At 39.2% G+C, this 21899-nt stretch overlaps 1 protein-coding gene across 7 annotated transcripts in view; it reads right to left on the bottom strand.

Moving 5' to 3' along the window:
- The window catches only part of slc12a7b (solute carrier family 12 member 7b), a 77488-nt gene that overhangs the window by 30362 nt on the left and 25227 nt on the right, over window positions 1–21899 (bottom strand). For 6 of the 7 annotated variants that reach the window (XM_074621926.1, XM_074621925.1, XM_074621929.1 and 3 more), the window contains exon 2: window positions 1208–1302. In XM_074621926.1, coding sequence (XP_074478027.1) covers window positions 1208–1302 — 95 coding nt within the window. Of the gene's footprint in view, window positions 1–1207; window positions 1303–12925; window positions 12972–21899 lie in introns of those variants that run through there. The other variant, XM_074621930.1, reaches the window with a different exon arrangement.

Below are 21899 nucleotides of genomic sequence, written 5' to 3'. Positions count from 1 at the left end.
AGCTACCACATGCTTCAAAGGGAGGACAAAAGTCTTCCAGGATTCAAAATGCAACATGTAGTGAACTGTTCAAAGCGTCTTAGAATAGCATGGCTGGCTCGGCTTCATGCAGAGTGGGGAAAACAGACGCCGCAGTGCCTAATTGATTCTTTACAAGGGCCAGTGACCACAGAGTGCCACGGTCTGCCAAATGGCAGAGCAAAGCACCTGGAAAGAGTTCAGCCCCAATGTTCCTGAAGCTTTTATGGCAAATAAACTCTTTGATTGACGCACTGTTGAGCTAAAAGATTGGTACATTCATCTCGTTGTGTATTTATTTACCCCGATGCTTTAGCATACTGTGCATTAATGAATCGTTTGAGCTTCGTACTGTAGGTTAGTTCTAATTTAAAACTGTGTTCATTTTGGCAGCTATTTTAGATTTAGTCATAGTCTTCAAACAAAAATGCTTATTAGTTTTTCACATTTTATCCTTCATCGTTTTAGTCAGCAAAAAGTCATTCGATTTTAGTCAAAATGTTTTCTCTCTTAATTTTGTCATCTTTTTTTAATTTAATCTTTGTCCCGTTTAGTCATCAGATTATATTGAACATTTCCGTCATTTTAGTCAAATTTATTTCACATAAAATTGTATTTTATCATTATCTGATGAAAAACACAGGTTGAATGATTAAGAATGCAGCTTTGCAGTTAGTATGAGTCCTCCTGACTGACTGCGCTCATTGATGATGCCAACTTTATGCATCATAGTAGCACAACTGTGGAAAGAGATGGACTGAGCACTGCCGCAGTACGTTGTGTGTGTTGTTTGAGAGATTTTGATAAAGCTTTTATGTTTTTAAACAACAGTTTGGTCTCGTCTTTTTTCACCAACGATATTGCATGTTTGATATCGTCACCGTTAGTGTTTAATGACATCGGTGCCGCATCGTTATCGTCTCATCTTAGCCAAGGAAAAAAAAATTGTTGACTAACATATTTCGTCATAGTTTTTGTTAACGAAAAATTAACACCGACTTAAAAATGCAGAAATAGTCTGGCAATAAATGTTTACTTAAAAAGGATATTGATGCATTTGCAGCTTTTACCTCACAGTTGGGTTTTTTTCTATAACATCTTGCCAAAACAAATCACACTGTCATGTTTCCTTGTGCAGTAAAACATCCCCCTGTCCTGAGACTAAGGGCTATATGAAGCTGAAGGTTACCTCAAAGAGGGCCATGTTGGTGCCATCGTAGCTGTTGCCTTTGTCGTTGTCTGTGTTGTTGATAAAGGGACTGTTTTCCTTTGGGAGGCCATCACCTGTGGAAACACAACACAGTTGTTTCTTTACAACAAATGGAGCATCGGTTTAACATGTCATGTGAGCAAAGCAAAATATGGGTGGTGGCCGGCAAAGATGCACTCCAATGTTTCCACTGTCAGCCATGTTTGCGAGAACCTGCTTCCTTAAAGGTCATTTCATACCTTTGTAACGATATACACCAAACAGCCATAACATTATGACCACTGATAGGTGAAGTGAATAACATGGATTATCTTGTTACAATGGCAACTGGAAGTGGGGGGGGGGATATATTAGACAGCAAGTGAACATTTTGAACTTTGAACTTTGTGTTGGAAGCAGAAAAAATGGGTAAGCAGTAAGGATGTGAGCGACTTTGACAAGGGCCAAACTGTGATGGCTATGATTGGATCGGAGCATCTCCAAAACTGCAGCTCTTATAGGATGTTCCCGGTCTGCAGTGGTCAGGACCTACCAAAAGGGGTCCAAGGAAAGAAAACAGGTGAACCGGCGACAGGGTCAGACCCAAGGCTCAGTGATGCTCGTGGGGAGCGAAGGCTGGCCCGTGTTGTCCGATCCAATAGAAGAGCTACTGGAGCTCAAACTGCTGAAAATGTTAATGCTGGTTCCGATAGAAAGGTGTCAGAACACACAGTGAGGAGCAGTTTGTGGCGTATGGGGCTGCGTACCACATGGTAAAGGCTGTGTTTCTATACTCCTGTGTGAATTAAATACTTGACAAATTAAAAGTATTACTTATTTTAAGAACTTGAGTGCAAAATGAACATAACAGTTTTAATTGAAATTATAAAGAAAAAATAAATAAATATAGGCCTAGCCTATACAAAACAATAAAGAAAAATATATATGATAGACATTTTTATATCATTTTGACGATATATATGGTCATATTGCCGGTCATAAAGGCTGTCAGTGTTTGTCACAATCATAGCTTTGCACCCAATCCATATAATGCTAAATATCAAATATGTTACAAGCCAATATTTTTGTATTTATTTTTTTATTTCTCTATTATCGCTGCATAGTGCACATTTAGCCTTCAGTATACATAATAAAGCTTGTTATTTAGCTCTGCATTAGAAAATGCTTTAACATTTTGTATATTGTCTTTCAGTATTTTGTATATCTGTGGAGAGAGACATGACAGGAAGGTTTGGACAGGCTCTTGTCAACTCCAGCGTGAATAAAAAACAAATGATCCAAAATGGATGGGGCTTTACATAGCCAATATCTGATCCATTAGAATATGTCTGGACCGTACCCAATGCTGGGTACAACATCCTTTTGTTTGTGTTGGTAACCAACAAGCTTTTGCACAGAGTGGAGGCATTTTTCTTTTTTGGAATCAGTGGAGACTAAATGCCCCCCAAGACCACTTTGGAGTCTCGGCTTTGCACTCATGTGCATCCGAGTTCTGTATTTTTATATACATTTACAATAAATCAGATCACGACGAGGACTTCTCATAATATGCATTAATAATTCATACTTTAAAAAGGTAAATGGACTCTCACTCTATGAAACACACACACACCCATTTGTGGCAAATGAATAAGTACGATTTGGATTCTACTAAACATCGGACTAAAATGGAAGGAGTTTCTGTCTGTCTATCTTTCGATTTTCTCGACACCCGATTGACTTCACACTTGACGGGTGTATTGCTGAGGACTCAAGAAAGTGCAGTGTCGAGTGCGAGCTCTTGAGATCTACAGGACATATTTAATAGCAGTGCATTATGTACACACTGTGTGGTGTATTGAGAGGGGACCTCTACAGCTCGCTCCCTGTAGATGTTCGTGTGAGCTTTTGCACCCACATGACATGACGTATACTCTAGCATTGCTAGGGGATGCAACTATGTCAAAGCAGGTGTATTGCTCAGGACCCGAGGGAGGGCAGTGTGAAGTCGTTTCTTGGATGAGTAGGTTCTCCAGAAAGCTGCAAGCAGCAACACCACAGGCCAAGCAATCGGCCCGTTCTGAATCGCTCACTTGGACTGCACTAGTACATCAATTAATAAGAAAACATCGACACTGATAAATAAAGGAACAAATTAAACATGATGCATAAAGAAAAGACAATCTGGCAGTATGGTGGAACATAAGAAGAGAAGGGATCAATATGTTAAAACACACATATGGCCTGCTGGAAGAATAGCCAGCGATGTGTTGATCTCATCACACAGCACATTGATGAAAATGATGCAAATGAGAGGACAAATTAAGGATCATTTCCATGACTAATTTAACAAACTAACTAACTAGCATGCCAAATTTGTATTTTAAGACAGTCTGATCTGACAGTAGCTGAGTGTCTCATTGTCATCTCACCCCATCTCTCAAAGATGTACACTTGTTATGCTTGGAAAAGCATGGATAATACGCTTTAACAGAATGCAATTGGATCTAATTTCAAGCTCCTACCCCATTAGCTAGAACAATAGATGTCCAACTTTTAAAGAGGACCTATTAAGGTCATTTTAAGGTAAGGAAAAAGCACAAAAGCATAATAGGTCCCCTTTAAGGTCTTGTGTTTCAACCAAACAGCTCTTTAGGCCCGCTAATGGTAGGCTAATTTTGAGAAGTACACACACCCCTCTCCATGTTACTAACCACAACAGAAGTCACACAGCAACCGAGCCATCCTCAGAGGCCACATTCTAGCACCAAACTGTGAACCGCGTTGTGTCTTTGTTGCTGGGGCCGCCAACCTACACAGCAACGCACTGAGCAAACGTTCTGAATGAACACACAGCTTAGAGTGTAGGAGCTAAGATACCCGACATGCTGCTGCCAAGTCCAAGTGTAAACAGTGAGGGATCGGATTTCTCTTTCCTCTATCATATGAAAGATGGAAAAGCTTCTCATGGTTTAATTCACATATAATCATATCATACTGTATTACTTAGATTGAAACTGTTTTCACACATGCGACTAACTGTGATGCAGTGTTTTGTAAACGCTAAAAAAAACAACATTTGGTTTGTTTTAGTGAAGAAAAAAATATCCAAACTAAGCAGGAGGAAGATCCACTTGTTTATTTCCCATAATCAGCTTTAGCAGATTTTGTCTGTTCCGTCTGAGGGGTTCAAAATAAGTCCAAATAATATGACCTGCAAGCTGCTCTGTCTCAAAGCTCTGATTCTGAGTAAGAAGGAGAGAGAAAAAGTGTCAGCCAATGCAGTAGATCCCAGTTCTACCATACAACACACAGGCAATAATTAGGGCTGTCAATCGGATGAAATAGTTAATCACAATTTATCGCATGATTGTCCATAGTTAATCGTGATTAACGATTGTTAAAACAGTTTTTTATCCGTTCAAAATTTATCTTAAAGGGAGATTTGTCAAGTATTTAATACTCTTATCAACATGGGAGTGGGCAAATATGCTGCTTTATGCAAATGTATGTATATATTTATTATTGGAAATCAATAAACAACACAAAACAATGACAAGAAACCCTCACAGGTACTGCATTTAGCATCAAAAAGATATGCTGAAATCATAACATGGCAAACTGCAGCCCAACAGGCAACAACAGCTGTCAGTGTGTCAGTGTGCTGACTTGACTATGACTTGCCCCAAACTGCATGTGATTATCATAAAGTGGGCATGTCTGTAAAGGGGAAACTCGTGGGTACCCATAGAATCCAATTTCATCCACATATCTTGAGGTCAGAGGTCAAGGGACCCCTTTGAAAATGGCCATGCCAGTTTTTCCTCGCCAGAATTTAGTGTAAGTTTGGAGCGTTATTTAACCTCCTTCTTGAAACTGTACAACCTAAAAATCGCAAGTTGCATTAATGCATTAAAGAAATTAGTGGCGTTAAAACAAATTTGCGTTAAATGCATTATTATTAACGCGTTAACTTTGACAATCCTAGTAATAATAAAACTCTGTTGCTGCAAGACAAACACAGAGACTAAAAATGTTACATTGTGCTTTATAGACAATAAAACACCATAAAACAATAAATATGAGGTTCAAAAGGAATGAAAGAAGAAAAATACAGCAGGAAACAAATATAGGTGGTGACTATAAACCTCTTAGACTGAGCAAAGAAGTCCATACCAGAGCACAAAGAACTAGCACAAGGACAATGGAGGATAGAAAATGTGAACTATCCTCCAGAAACAACAACTATCAGGGATTCCTGCAGCCGTTTCTTGCAGAAACAGTCAGTCACCATTAAATTGGCAACAGCATCCACTACTTTGAATGACTCAACGCCTAACTGAATACTAGCAGCTCAACGCAGTAGTTGAATTCTGTGTGGCAGGCTACTTCTTTATCCGAAAGTCACGACACTGACGATGCAAGCCATCCCGCTCTTTGATTTCACTTTTAGTCACTTTTAAGAGCTTTATTCCTACTGTCCTAACCATTTTAGGAGTTTATTCAGAGTCCAACAGTTTGTTTTAAAGGTACTTCTTCATTCATCAGCTGCATTCTGTGAACTCTGGCCGCAGTGGGGATTTCATGGGTAACTTTTTACTGCTTGATCCAGCTGCAGGGGGAATAAGAGGCTTGCAGCATGGCTTAGCCCGCTGGTAATCACAGGGAAAGTCACTATGTCCTTGTACTGTGTAGCTCTTTAAACACAGTCTGAGTGAGAGATAGCGGAGCATATTAGGTGAGGGCGCAATGTTTCAATAAGCCGGGATAACGGGGGGAAGGAATTTAAGATGATAACCATTGTGCTGCGAGGATGCAGCCAAGGGTGAACCAACCCCCGTCAGTCACCGGTTAGCTCGGTAGGATGCTACACACACCACAGGTAATCATTGTCTTAAATGATACCGGCTAAATCCTCTTTGAGGCCCCGGGGGCAGGCTAAAACCGGCAGCACGATTTCCAAATGCAGGTGAGGCTTCCGCTTTTAGAATGTGCCGACATGTAAGGTGGTTTAGACGTCACTCAGTCAGGAAGTGAACCGAGACACTGAAATCACTCCGGAGGTGTACAATGGCACAGTCTGAAGGTAGTACATGTTGTACTGGAGGTCTGCCTCCTGAACTCAATGGCTCCCGCTGTTTGAAATAAATAAATAAATAAATAAATAAATAAATAAATAAATAAACAAACAAACAAACAAACAAACAAACAAATAAATAAATAAACAAACAAACAAATAAATAAATAAATAAATAAACAAACAAACAAACAAACAAACAAATAAATAAATAGATAAAACTGAACTTTTTCCAGTTAATTATCAAGTGTAATGCAGGACAGCTTCTCAAATGTGAGGATTTGCTGCTTTTCTCTATTGTACATCATGATAAATTAAATATCTGTCGATTTCAGACAAAAACCTTTAAACATGTTATCTTGGGTTTTGAGATTTTTTTTTTTTTTTTAACAAATGTCTGGTACTCTATAGGCTAAATGATTAATTGATTAATCCAAAATATAATTGATTGATTGATCGATAATAAAAAAGAACTGCAAGCAACTTCTACCCGGAGACACAGTTATTTCTTAACAGCACAAAACATCAAGTATTTACTACAAGGCAAAGAGAAGATACAAAAAATAGCAGTAGTTTCTGACTGTTGCAAATACAGTAGCAAACTGAGACTTTTCATAGGAATTAATGACAACTAAAAAAAAAAAAATCCTGGTATTATGCTTATAGATTTTTCTCTGTTTCGTTATTTGCATCTCGGTGTCTTAATTGTTTTTTTTGCCGAATGTGGAATACAAATGTCACCACCCCACCCCGACACTCTTCAGGCCTTTGCACACCAAGTCCGTAATTTGCGTGCGATATTGTTGCACGTTTAAAAATAAATACGACCTCACGTTGTGTCAATCACGTTTACACACCGAAACGTTCATCTGTCATTAAAGTTTTCGGGACAGGTTTGATTTTCTGTGTTTTTTTTGCATCCATCAAAAGGCAAAAGAGGGTTGTTTGACCACTCAGAGCCACCGTCCGTGCACACGTCATCATCCAAAATGGGATGATAAACATTCACTTCGTCTCCAAGCACAAAGCACTTCACTATATAAGTAAATAAAAGTATACAGAGATGGAGAAATTATTTCTTGCTTGTGGTAAGTGAATGTTTAAATGCAAACATCTGGTGCATCTGATAAGCCGATCCACTTGGCTCATTTGTCTCCCAGAACAAAGTACTTTATGAAATCTAAGTAAAGAATACAGATTTGGAATTTAAAGACAGATTGTGGCTGGTGATTGTAGAACAGCTTGGAATCAGGAATGGTTGCACAGCGCACAGGATGTAGGGAAGAGTAGTGATTGTACTCTATAGGCAGCTGAACGATAGCTTCTTGCTCATGTCATTCATTCATTTTGGGACTAGCGCTACCCATTGCACCTACGTAATAATTCAGTTTTTCTCATAGGGATTAAAACAATGCATATATGAAAAATACGGACGTTGTGTGCAAAGACCTTTATGGTCAAGGGGAGCTGGGATCTCATGCCTCTTTAAACTAGAAATACCTAAAATGTCTGATGTGTGGCGACAATTTTTTTCCTGCACCTCCATGTTATTAAATCCTCCAGTGACCTCAAGCTGCACTTGAATATCACCACTCCAAAGTAGGCAAAGGTGCCAGCTGCCACAAATCCTCCCAGTCAATGCCAAATACTGCAAAATCCCTGCAGCGGTTGTTGTAGATTATGCAGAAAAGAAAAAAAAAACACAGGGACAAAGAACATACAGGGGGATGATATGGAAGATGAGGATGCCTGTACATGTCTGCCAGTCTGTCTAACTGTCGGTGTGTAAATGTCATGAACATGTGTGAGCGTGCTTCGGTGTGCGCTGTCGAACGGTCCTGTGGGACATGGTCCAGATTCATTTACAGTAGCAATGACAAGACCCTGGCCTAGATAACAGCTGTTAGCCTCTGTGCACATTACACATGTTGCCATTTATCTTGGACTAATTCACTCTGCTTCCTGGAAATTCATGCTTATGTCCTCTTACTAAATGGGACAAATATCTACAGTAGGCATTATCTCATGGGGCAACAGAAAGGAGCACGAGGACTGACCTTTAACTGAACAACCTTGGTTTGCCTGCTTAGATTTTTTTTGCTACAGCATCGAGAAATTAATGATTTAGGCTATCAAAAAACCTTAAGCTATCCCTCCGTTTGAGCTGGAAATTGGAGGAGAGGAGTATAACCAGCGGAGTTATACTGACTGACCAGGTATACTGCAAAGATCAGCCTGCTCTGACATTATTATTACCCATCCTGCATTGCACAAAAGTCCTTACATCAGCTGTTCTCATGTCAGCTCAGGAATGCTGAACGTGCACTGCACATGCAAACGTGTTCATAAGGAGCAAATGATAAAATAAATGTTGGCAAATTTGCACCTGGCCTACAGCAAAAAGAACGAGAGTGCCGTTGAAGATGAAAGCTGCGAGGAGTGTGTGTGTCTATGTGTGTGTGTTCAAGTGAAACTGGTAATGGATGCAAAGGATGTCCAATCTTTAAAGCCCAGTGATGTACCCTTAATCTCATACGGCTTATCCTGTGACTCTATAATGTACGTACATGTACCCTCCTTGATATGGAATCTATTTATGATAGAGGCTTACATATTAATAAATGGAACTGCACTGTAGAGAACATTCCATTACTACTCAAACAAGACATGTTCAATCGCATTAAACCTAAAACTACACTGAAGCAGTGGACCTGTTTTTTTTTTTTTTTTTAGCAAACAGTATTTGAGTGGCAACCCTGTCAAAAATTACTTCCCCAGACAACTAAACTGCATTTTCAATTACGTTTTGAGGTAAAAGTATTTTCACCCGGATTATGGTTGCTTTTTTTAACAGTTTTAAACACGTAGATGTGAATTGAATCAAAACAAGGACCCAACAAAACTACTTGGTAAAGCTAGAGTGAAGATACTGGCATCGTATGAAACTAGAAAACCTACTGAATCCATTGGTACCAACCATGTCATACTAGCTTGTTGTGAAGGAGGTTAAATAACGCTCCAAACTTATGCAAAAATTTGGCGAGGAGAAACAGTCATGGTTATTTTCAAAGCGGTCCCTTGACCTTTGACCTCAAGATACGTGAATGTAATTGGGTTCTATGGGTACCCACGAGTCTCCCCTTTACAGACATGCCCACTTTACGATAATCACATGCAGTTCAGGGCAAGTCATAGTCAAGTCAGCACACTGACACACTGACAGCTGTTGTTGCCTGTTGGGCTGCAGTTTGTCATGTCACGATTTGAGCATATTTATTTTATGCTAAATGCAGTACCTGTGAGGGTTTCTGGACAATATCTGTCATTGTTTTGTGTTGTTAATTGATTTCCAATAATAAATACATATACATACATTTCCATAAAGCAGCATATTTGTCCACTCCCATGTTGATAAGAGTATTAAATACTTGACAAATGGCGATTAATCGTGACTAACTGTGGACAATCATGCGATTAATCTCAATTAAATATTTTAATTGATTGACAGCCCTTGTAAAAAAAAACATCACTGTTTGGCTTAAAATGAATACAACATTTAAACAAAATACTTATATTTATACTTCCGGGGAATTAGACGCATTTGTGTTACGGCAAAAACTTAATCCCTGCCAAAATACATTTCTCTCGAAACATAATTTGCAATTTAGTTGTATGGGAATGTAATTTTTAGGAGACAGGGCTGTTGAGCGGATTTCTGTATCTGTCTGGACCTGAGGAGCTTTGCAGAGTGTGCAAAGTCCCCTTACTGAAAACTACAAAACACATCAGAGTCCTTTCTTCCTGCTGGATTATATTAGGGTGAAAGATTATTATGAGCTGTATTTAAATGGCAGTAAAATAGTGTATTTAGGATTACAGTGCATCTCCTTTATTATTACTTACCCTTCTTATTTTGCATGTATACAAACATAGCGGTGTCCGAACACAAAACACCACCACCACCCATGTGATTATTGTGATTGATAAAACTAATTCAACAAACAGGGCCAACAACAGGGCTTTGAATATAATAAACTGTAGTGTTCAAGCTCTGTTAAACAAACGTGCACTACCTACACTTACGTAAGAGGTCATTCAGTAACTCGATTTGTGCAATTTTGTCATAAATTAATGCCAACAGTATTGAACTTAAATACAGAATCCAAGAGACCCAGTGGTCCGTCTATAATAAAGAGGGAGAAGAGGGAGGATTGTGAAACCTCTTGTGTAATTGTTGATGAATGAATGCAGGTGTGTTCCACTTCTGCAGGTGGAGAGCAGAGTGTCCCTGCGCTATAGCGCATTAGGTGACCCCTAAACAATGTGACATTGTTAGAGGCTATACAGTGTATAAGTGAAAATGACCATACACAGACTAACACAGATTAAATCAACCCCTCTCTGGTGATAAACATCCTCTTCTCCCATAAAACCCAAAGCTAGTGTGGAAGAACACCTTGATAAAAAAAAAAATGACAACTATGCAAAGTCCAGTTCAGTTCACTTTGAGACAATTTAGACATTTATTGAACTACTTTTGTTAGTTTTATATATATATTAAAAATAAGATCCATTTAGGAAGGACATTTCAAAGGAGTTATTCCCTGTATTGACACAAACACCAAAGCATGACTCTGCAGAGAAACATGAGAAGTGATGAGCAGTTTGACAGGAACTGAATATGATATGGCTCATCGTCACTATGTATTCTATTGGAGCACTCTACCTTTAATTCATTGCACTCTTCATAAATTATAATTAATGAAAGAGCTTGCTGTCGAAGACAACTCAGGCTTTTGGCCAAGACAATGTTATGCTCTGAGCATTGTCAGGAAATGAACAAAAACATTTTTGAGTCATGTTACTTAGAACACTTTAGCAGGAGGTGATCATTCGGTAATAAGAGCCATGCAGGCCTCAAGTTTTAAGGACCAGACTGTTGTTTTAAATTTAGTTGAAATAGGTATACATAGGTAAATATTCAAGTACCAGTGAACAATCCCCTCATCTAGGGTCAGGCGATTGCACGAATATATCAGTTATTTTTTTGGGGGCGATTTTTTTGGCCGCTGTTTGTCATTTTATTTTGCTAATTTAATGGCCTTCAAGAACGGGACTAGAAGAACGAGAGCCGGCATATTTTCACATCTAACTCGGTGAAATAAGGGATTATTTCGACCAAACCAGAGTTGGTGATTGTTAGAATGGAAAGACCAAGAGTTTTATTTTGTTTCTGTCGAGTTTGAATGAAGTGTGTTTTAATCTGCTACACCGCTAGAAAAGCTCATTTCCCAGCTGAAACTATACAGTAACGAAGGAGGAGTTGCGCACATCGACACACACACACACACACGGCAATTGCCGGTTGTTGGACTGACGGTGGCCGGTTGGACAATTTTACCATATGGCCCAATACTATTCCCATCATTACAATATTTTCGGTCAAGGTATCATTGCAAGATAAAGCAATTACGAGTGCAGGCGGTTTTTCAATTCAATTCAATTCAATTTATTTTTATATAGTGTCAAATCACAACAGAAGTTATCTCATCAGTTTTGAAGCTCCTCGCCATCGATGCATGCTAAACTGCCCCAACATCTGATCTCTAAAGAGCAGTGATGTTACATAAGGGAGTGGGATTCCCTGCCCCAGCGCTCTGCACAGTTGAAAGGAGTTATTAGTCAGGACAGTTGTCAGTCTGTCAGCATATTATTTGCTGTAAATGAAAGACTGAATGTCACATTGGTAACCGCCCACTTCTGCCATCTGTGCTTTTTGCTTTGTGCTCACAATCTCAGGCTACAGAAGCACTCTGCTTACTGACCGGTACAGATTCACCAGCAGGTACAGGTACACCGAGGATGTGCTCAGCGGCGAGGCTCAGCCTCTCTGGTCACTGTGGTAATAAATGACCATGCATCCTATTTATAACCACTAAGCTGCACACTGTGACGACGCTGTAAGCTGCCTAACACTGCCGGAGTTAGCCCATGGCTCATTGTACCGAGAAAAAAAAAGAGGGTTAGCTTTAGGAGGAACTGGGAGTCCAGACAAGTCAAAGATCAGTTCCTTTAGCTCAAGGTGAACGTAAAAAAGGAAACACACTTTTTCAGCTTTACGATTAAGAAGCAGAAGAAAAATAAAAGCAAATTTACTTTATTTATATGGACTTTTAGTGCAGACTTAATGTAACTGCTGGGCAGCACAGTGCATACATTTCTAAGGCAACATTTCTCAACTCTAATTGGCAGAGTTAGTGCCATGCTGTGCCCGGTGATCCACACAGGACCAGAGTTCATTCAAATATGACTTTTGACTTATTGAGCCCCCTAACAACGGGAGCACCGCTAAGCCATTTGCTGTCAATACTTTTCATCACCTAAACAATTCACACTAAATCTAGTATAGGGACACAAACACACCAACACAGATGTGTCTTTGGTGGAACAATTACTCTTGAGGAAAATCATAACACAAGACAAAAAAAAAAGAAAAAGCAATCAAATAAATAAATCAATAAAACATCTATCCTTCCAAACTAATCCTATAAAAAAAATATCCACAACATAGTCTCAATGTATTAGCTTGAATATAGCTTTGCTAGTAAAGGGCAGCTGAAGGAGCACTTTTGGAAACTTACCCTTCCGTCGAGCGCTCCCCCTCGGCTCCATTCTGAGGAGCGGGGATGAAAAAGGGGGATGGAAGGGAGGGGGGTCCTAGCAGTGGTCCCTGGGTAACTCCAGTAACGGGGGGGGGGGTCCAAAGTATAGAGGTACTGTTAGTAAGGTGCAGGAGTCAGGAATGCTGCCTGTTCTGTGTGGATAATGTGAGGATCAGCTATTTCTGTGACAGCGTGTGTGTGTGTGTGTTGGTGTGTGTTGGTGTGTGTGTGTGTGTGTGTGTGTGAGAAAAGTGGCCTGTGACGACGATGTCAGCGACATCAGCCATGCATCACAAAGCACCCTCCCACCGACAGACCTGCGCACACACACACACACTTCCCTGAGCTTCTGATCCCTGCTACACATGTGCGCGTGCATGTTTGAACACACACACACACATACAGAGGGAGGAGCAAAGAAAGCGAGGGAAGCAGTAGTAAAACCGCTTTAGGGGAGTGTGGCAGGAGAGAAGAGGAGGATGGATGGATGGATGGATGGATGTGCACACACATGTAGGACAAGCAGGAGAGATGAGACAGCAAGAAAAAAACTGAGAAAAGTCAATCGACTTCTTTTTCAGGGAAAACATTTGGGAGCACTGAGAAAGCAGAGGAAACACTCGCCATCCGAAGTAAAAAAGCTGTGCAGTGCATCGTTTTGAATCGATAGCCCTTTACTGTTTTAAACTGCAGGTGCTGCCTCAGTGAGCAGTTTCATTTACAATGTGACCTCCTGACTGACCTCCAGGGTGCCTTAGAGGTAGAAATGGTCGATCGATCAGCAAAGCACACAGGATGACACAGCTGGTGGCTACGACAACACACTGCAGTGATTCTAAAAGTGATGTCCGTGGCACTCTGTCAGGGGGTCCGCGAAATAATTTGCTATAAATCATAAAATTGTGCTGTATCATTAAAAAGTGCATATCTACAGATGGGGACGATTTGCAACAGGCACATATGTGTCCATTACTGATGATATGATTGTGACACACAGCAATAAGTTAATTATTTGTAAGTTGAAGCACTCAGTGACAGTCAGCTTTAGACTTTAGGTTTAAATATCTGGATTTATTAAGACTATGCCAGTCTTGTTACTGTTCCTTTTCTGAAAGCTTTTAAGATCATTTACTTGACATGTGGGCTATAAATGGTGTCAACTTGAGTCCAAATGCAGACTGAAAAAATCTCCCTCTGTTTAAAAGGTACATCGGTGGTATTTACATTAAAAAAACACTGGACTTTTAACCAGGAGACCCGTGTTCCAGACCGTCGTTGACCAGTGTTTTGTTTTGTTGACATCTGTGACGTGCTTTCCGTAGTTGTTTCTGTTTTACGTAGTTTACTTACTTATTTTAAGCCCAACCATGATGTCTTTTCCTTACCCTAACTAAGTGGTTTTCTTGCCTAAGCCTACCTGCGGATGTTTACGTGGCGTACAAATGACACGCGGAATTTCATAGGATACTGGTATGGAGCCATGCAATCATAGGTACAACCGTTTCAATGTTAACAGATATGATATATGATATAATTATAGTAAACTTAACTAATACTGGGTAACCCCATAAACATAAAAAGGTACTGTAGGGTTGCAACTAAGGACATTTTTTAATTATCCATTAAACTGTGCACTATTTTTCTCATGAATCAATTAATGGTTTAGTATGTGCCTATTATGCATATAACATATCAAAAGATAAACACCCATCAGGCTAAGGTGAGGTCTACAAAGAAGAACCAGTGAAGGTCTGGCATTATTGTTTAATAAATGCCTTGAAAGATTACTTGATGATCGAAATTGCTGTGGATTGCTTTTTGTTGAATGACAAGATGAATTAATTGACTCATCATTTCACTATTTACTGTATTCCTCTCCCATGTGTATATGTGTGTCCTTCTGATCTGTCTAGAAAAGACACTATTGTTTTCATATTTTTACTTACTATTAGCATTATTAATATTTGAGATTTCCATGCTTATTTCTGACTTCATCATTATGGAATAAAATTAAAGCATCAAAGCATTCAGGTAAACTCTATATTTTGCACGCTGTAATTTCTGTTGATTATTTTCATCGTCAATTAACCTGTTGATTATTTTCTCGATTAATCGATGAGTTGTTTGGTCTATAAAAGCTCAGAAAAGGGTTAAAAATATGGATCATCATGACGTCCTCAAATGTCTTGTTTTGTCCACAACTCAAAATTCAGTTTACTGTCATAGAGGAGTAAAGAAACCAGAAAATATTCACATTTAAGAAGCTGGAATCAGAGAACAGTTGGTGATTAATTTAATAGTTGACAACTAATCGATTAATCGTTGCAGCTCTAGTATCATGTACCCCTAATCTGAACTCATGTGAGACAGACTGAGCTAGAAGGTTGCCAAGGATGTGCCACAGCTCCACAAATGGGCCAGACAATGGCAGATCAAACTCTGCCCCGGCAGAGTCTTGGCTATCCAATAATCTGCCCGTCTAAGAGCATGTGAAGTGGGCACTAATCACCTAACCAGATTAGGCTAATCCCGAACTTTTTATAAAGCACAAGAAGCCGTGTCGAGGCTCCGGGGGGTTGAAGAAGACACGGCTTTAAAGACGCAGACGAAGCTGCAGCTCAGTTTCTGCTGCCGTCTTCTGGCCACAGGCCGCCAGGTGAGTGTCCTTCAACCGGGTTGAGACATACTGGCTGATGGTCAGTCAGCAGAGGCTCTGGATGGAGACACTTTATGTGTGGCGCTGCGACTGTGATCGCTGACTCACTGAGGATTAAAACAGTTTCGACAAATCTGTAAGATTTCTGAGAGCAATTTATAAATAATAATTGAATAACTTGAAGAAAAACACCGCGACGTCCACCCAGCTCTCACCCGTCATGTGAAGACAAAACTGAACATCCGCTGCAGACATCATTAAATTGACAGATGTGTGAAGGCAGAGCTTAAAGAGGGGACTATCAAATCACACAGTAAGAAGGATTTAGTAGTATCAGGGCTCCACTTGGTTTCATGTCAGATGGCTGCTGTCATAGTTATTTTGTGTGTGCGCATAAGTGTCTGTGTGTTGCACTTAATGATGTCCTAAGCCTTTAAACCCTTCAGGTAAACAACACTGTCCGTTATGCAATCCTCAGCATGGGCGGGTGAGAGGAAGGACAGAGAGAGAGACAATGGTTGCTGACAGCGTGTACTAGTGTCTATATAGGGCTGAGGGTTTATGATACTTTAAAACATCCATACTGTGATGGGGGAAATCGTTGATTGACTGTTGAGTGAGAGGAACCTATCAGAGACAATGTGGGAGTATGTCAGAAAGAAAAGAAAGACACAAAGAGGGAGAGGGGTCAGCCAAGGTTTGAGGGATCAATGTTACTTAGTGCCGCTTATACCTGAATCCTCACTCCCATGTGTAAACACTGAGCATGAGATGGGTGAGACAAAAAAATAGTACGTTATATTGCTGGCACAGATTAGGTACCTCTCCACTGCCACTGCTAAATACTGACAAGCACAATATTCCTGTTTTTTTTTGAGCTGAGATAGAAAAAGAGGCCTGAGACTGTTTTTTTGAGCGATTGTGAATTAATTGCACGGAAAAAAATAGTCTGTTGTTTTTGTCATGAATACTTTCAAAGGTTCTATATAAATAAAGTTTGATTGATTAATCAATTGATGTAAACTTATAATTAAAAATCAAAAATTGATACAGTATCACAAAACATAATAACGCGATACTCAAGATTATCCATATTTTCTGACACCCCTATTTAAGAGCACCTCTTGTCTTGCAAGACACATCAAATTGAAATGAATCTTCCACAAGTCAAAGTACTCTTCCATGATTTAAAATACAAATCAACAGCATCAAAACTATTTAGATGATTTATAAACGCAACAGAATCTGAAAACCTATCGGCCGGCAAGCAAGAGTAATATAATTCTAGAAATAGTTAACAATCCATCTGTGCTTTAAATTGCATCGTCACAAGTAAATACAGTTTAAAACAGCAGCTGGTTGTATCACAGAGTCCTTCCAATTGTTCTGACCAAAAGTGCAAATGAATCATTGGTCATGTGAGAGCAATGACGAAATCATCTGACTGCTGCTCACAGGCAGGCAAACCCTTTTCCCTAAAACTAAGCAGCCTCCACCCAAAGCCAGACAAACAATGTCATTATTTTATGACCTCAGGCAGAAAATGGAACACGGAAATCACACAAAGAAAGTAAGTCCACCCTTCTCCGAATAGTTTCACCATCTCATAATCTGAAGAAAACACTGAACATACAAAACCGCCCCTCATCACATTTTTTACTATGACTTGTAGCTGTAGTAGGCAAAGCTAAATCCTAGGACTTCATCCTGATTCACACCAGACCCATCTCTAACCCTTCTATAATAACTCCCAGTGTCTTCAAATGTGTCTTCAAAAGTCAGTTTAGAGGGATATGATGGGCTCGATCTGGTTCCTAGAGTATGAGTGTGTTTAATATAAGGAATGGTGGGAGGTATTTAAAGAAATAAAGAAAAGGGGAATGTCACCATTTCAGTGCTCCCTAAAAATGCCATCTATTTTGAAAAAAGTATAAATGTACAATGTCCAAATTATTTTCAATAGGATGCTGAATCAGTCAGAGGACTGCAGCGCCGTGTGCAGCCATCAACACCAAAGCCCAGCAAGGTGATGATGTTGTGGCCAGTAAGGTCAAGCTACAGAACAGCATCTCAAAAGTTGGCAGCGATTCAGTGTCAAGTTCAAAGACGTTTCAGCAGAGAAGAGTTTAGACCTGGCTACTACTGCACATGGCTTTTTGGCCTCAGTTTACTGATTATAGCCCAAATGTACCAAGAATAAAGGTAATCTAATTTTCGTTCATAAAATATTTGCTTCTTTTTTCCCTCCAATAAGGCAAAAGTTTGCATTGCTCACATACCCCCGCTCACCGCTTGACCTCTGCTAAAGTAGTGCCAAAGGTTTTGCCCTTTTGGAAAAATTTAACAAATTTTGGGCACCCTGGACTTCTAACCCCCAAAAGGCACAACTAGACCACACTGTCAACCATCATACCAAATTTGAAGTTCCTAAGTTAAATAATTTTCGAGTTCTGCTCTGGAAATGAAAGTGTGACACCGATTATGTTGTCGCGGGGTATAAAAAATATCGAAACCGATAATATTGAAACGATACCCGACCCTATTTCTCACGTTACAAAATTACACCTTTGTGGTCGGTAACAATTAGTAAAGAAACAATCGTTTCCGGGTAATTTACTGAAGATTTACTTGTCTTTCTTAGATCAGATCAGAAACGGATCACTCGGCGCCGCCTTTAAACAACCGTTTATGTCCAAAACCACCACTATGAATATACGGGTGTGTTATGTCCTCTCACATTTGATAGTGGAAATCCAGGCACATCAATAGTATTAACCCAGCACTTAGCTGTGGAGAGTAAGCCTGCTAATAGCTGTTGGTGACCACATCAAGGGTGGGGACATTTAATAGATATTAAAATGAAGCTTGGTTCTAACCAGACTTTAACCAAAGAGCTACGTTAATCATCTTTATTGCTTTGCTTATGATTAGAACAGCAAAGTCATACCCAGATGTGGAAGAAGTTCTCACATCTTGTACTTCAGTAAAAGTAACAATACCCCAGTGTAGAAATATAGTAAAAGTCCTGCATTCAAAATCTCAGAATAATATATATTATTGTATGATAATTATGGATGCACTTTAATGTTGCAGCTGGTAAAGATGGAGCTATTTTTTTTTTTGTCAGATAATTTACTAATATTTTTCTGATATTTTACAAATATTCTTTGGGATATTTTACTTATATTTTTAATATTTCACTAATATTTTTTGGGGTAATTTACTTATATTATTTTGGACATTTTACAATTTTTTGTCTGACACCGCTAATATTTTTCTGATATTTTACTAATATTCTTTGGGGATATTTTACTAATTTCTTTTATATTTCACTAATATTTTTGGGAGTTAATTTACTAAAATTATTTTGGATATTTAAAAAAAATTTGTCTAACACTTTTAATGTTTGTCTGCTATTTTACTAATATGTTTAGGATATTTTATTTGTTCAACACTTTGATGTTGCAGCTGATAAAGATGGAGCTATTTTTTTGAGGGGGGATATTTTACAATTTTTTGTTACATAATGTATAAATATTTTTCTGATATTTTACTAATATTCTTTGAAGATATTTTACTTGTGTTTTTTGATATTTCACTACTATTTTGTGGGATAATTTACTGATATTATTTTGGATATTTTACACTTTTTTGCCTGACACTTTTAATATTTGTCTGCTATTTTACTAATATTTTGGGATATTTTATTTGTTCAACACTTTGATTACTTATTAGTTGATTATTTTTTTGTATTATTAATCTTAATTTAAGATTAAGTTAAGATTAACTTAATCATCAAATACATGTAGTAAAGTAAAAAGTGCAATATTTACCTCTGAGATGGAGTAGAAGTAGAAAGTAGTAGCATAAAATGGAAATACTCAAGTAAAATACAAGTATATACAGTACTTGAGTAAATGTACTTAGTTACTTTCCACCACTGGTCACACCATGTCTACTGTAGCAGATATCTGAATTGTTATGCTTGTAAATATAATCAAAAGAGTGTTTGTACAGTCTGTATAAAGCTATGTGAACTAAGGCCATATGAACCCTGAGGGCCTCACACAAATTACAGCCAGCAGTGAATGAATACATAGAGAGAGAAAAGAGAAAATATGTGCTTATTGGCTGAAGTCTTATCAGAGACACCATATTGAGAGCAGGGTACCGGTGGGGAGGAGATCACTGAACGGGAAGCAGGAAGCAGCAGTCAGAGAACGTAGGGCGGTCCGACTAAACCATCCAATCAGCGGGTATGAAACATATTTCACTTGGCTGAACGGTTCAAGATTGTTGCCTGGTGTTGCCTTGGAATTCATCCAAGTGAAGGCCTGAAAGAGGTAATGGCTTTATGGAGGGATTTCTCCAATGGCAGAGACATCTGGACAGTTGCTGGGCAGCTCTGACGATAATGATGATGTGTGTACATCCAGCCAGGTCTCACCAAATGGCGTGCGAACGACACAGTAATTTGTAAGGCATTTAGCGTGCAATAACAATGCCTTTGTTGCTTTTGCCATATCATGTGTATGTCATGTAATCTGTACTGACTGCAAGGCAAACAAATCTGCGTGAATATGCTACGCTCAGAGCTAGTGACATAGAATAAAGAAATACCCTTTCACGGTAACAACGTGGCGTTAAATGACGTGGAAAGTCCTTAAAATGTTGTGCTATTTATACGCCTTGCCATGAGATCGGGTTGGTACATCACGTGTAGGATGTGTTGTTCATAGGGTGCAGGCTAAGTGAAGAGTCACCTTGAATATTTTGCCTGAACTTTTTTTTTTTAAGTCCTTTTCTTTGCAAGCCTCAAAACTGTCACGTGTTCATACTAGTTTTGTAGTTTTGGGAACTTCCCATGTTGGGCCAAATCTCAGTTAGCTTAAGTGTTTAGCAAATGTTTGAGGCCTAACAGAGGTGGCTCTTACTGCTGTGATTGCCTTTGTTATTCCTTTTTTTAATGTGTAACACACACAAACACTAAGAATCAGGCACAAATGTTTGTTTCTTCAGGGCTGGCCTTGCTTAATGAAATAATCTGTTGGCTCGTAAACGACATTATGTCATGTCCCAGTCCTCGTCTCACTCCCTACATTCCTAAAGTAACTCTATTTCCTACATTCGCTCTTCGCTTACGGACAGCACACACCCATCAGCACACTACACCACAGAGACAATGCTCAGCCTTGACTAATATATCTATACAGTGGAAATAAATTTGAATGTCTGAATTATTTGCATACGGTACAGAATTTATATGGATGCTATTGGTGATTTTTGCAATCTATTATTCTAATCAGTAGCGATGCCCTACATGTTCAAGACTCAAAAAGCATTCTGCAACCAAGAGGATAGCAAATATTAAAGAGTTATATGGGAGATCTATTTCAATAATGTTTCCATGGCTCATGTCTGCATGGTGTAACTACTCACGTTGAATAACTGTGGGTGATTGGGTTTCGGTGTAGCAGATGGAACACGCAGAACTAAGGAATGTGGCCAACACAAACACACACAGTATGAGTTGAGCAACATTGTAGGGTCAGGCTGGACACATGCTGCAGTATAAATAATCTAAAGCAGTCAAGCTACTTCTAGACTAGAGGTCTGCAAGGCCATGAAAGTGAGACCAGAACCAGAGGCCTGTACTACAAAGCAAAGTTCAACATACCCAGGGTATCTTCTTGTTATCTGGCTTAACTAACCCTAACAAACGAGATCACGCTAAGCGGTCCTATGATGGTGGTTATCAACTCGGTAAATCAACCCAGGGTTTCTCCATCTGGCTTCACATGAAAGGGGGTGGTGTTTGCAGCATATGACCAATCCCAGACATGGACAAGTCTACTGTCAGTAGAGCCAAGAGCAAACTATAATATTAGACAAATACCAAGAAGTTAAACACATAATCCAGACTAAAATTAACACAGTTGAAGCTGCCACATGCAGGACGGACAGCTGGCAAAAGAAGAAATTGCCGATGTGTGAATGCTTAAATTAACAGACTTATTAATGGAAAACTCAAAAGTTAGATATAGTTGTCTAGATGGGGCAGTGATGTTATAAAAAACGTACAGAATGTAATGGATGAATAGATTTCATTATGCCCTTTGGTAATGACTTAGCTTTGATTGGTCAGTAGGCGGTGCTTTTATACAAGTTGATCTGTTATCTTGAACATAACCTGCTCCGGAGCAGGTTAGCTGTTCGGCATAAGTTACCATGACGATCTACCCCGGTAAGAAGTGAACCATCGTCGTAGGACTGAAACCCAGAGTTAACCCTGAAGTT

The sequence above is a fragment of the Sebastes fasciatus genome, chromosome 21 (genome assembly GCF_043250625.1).
Source record: "Sebastes fasciatus isolate fSebFas1 chromosome 21, fSebFas1.pri, whole genome shotgun sequence".
In the NCBI taxonomy this organism is placed as follows: Eukaryota; Metazoa; Chordata; class Actinopteri; order Perciformes; family Sebastidae; genus Sebastes; species Sebastes fasciatus.
This window is presented reverse-complemented; position numbering and strand designations above follow the sequence as displayed.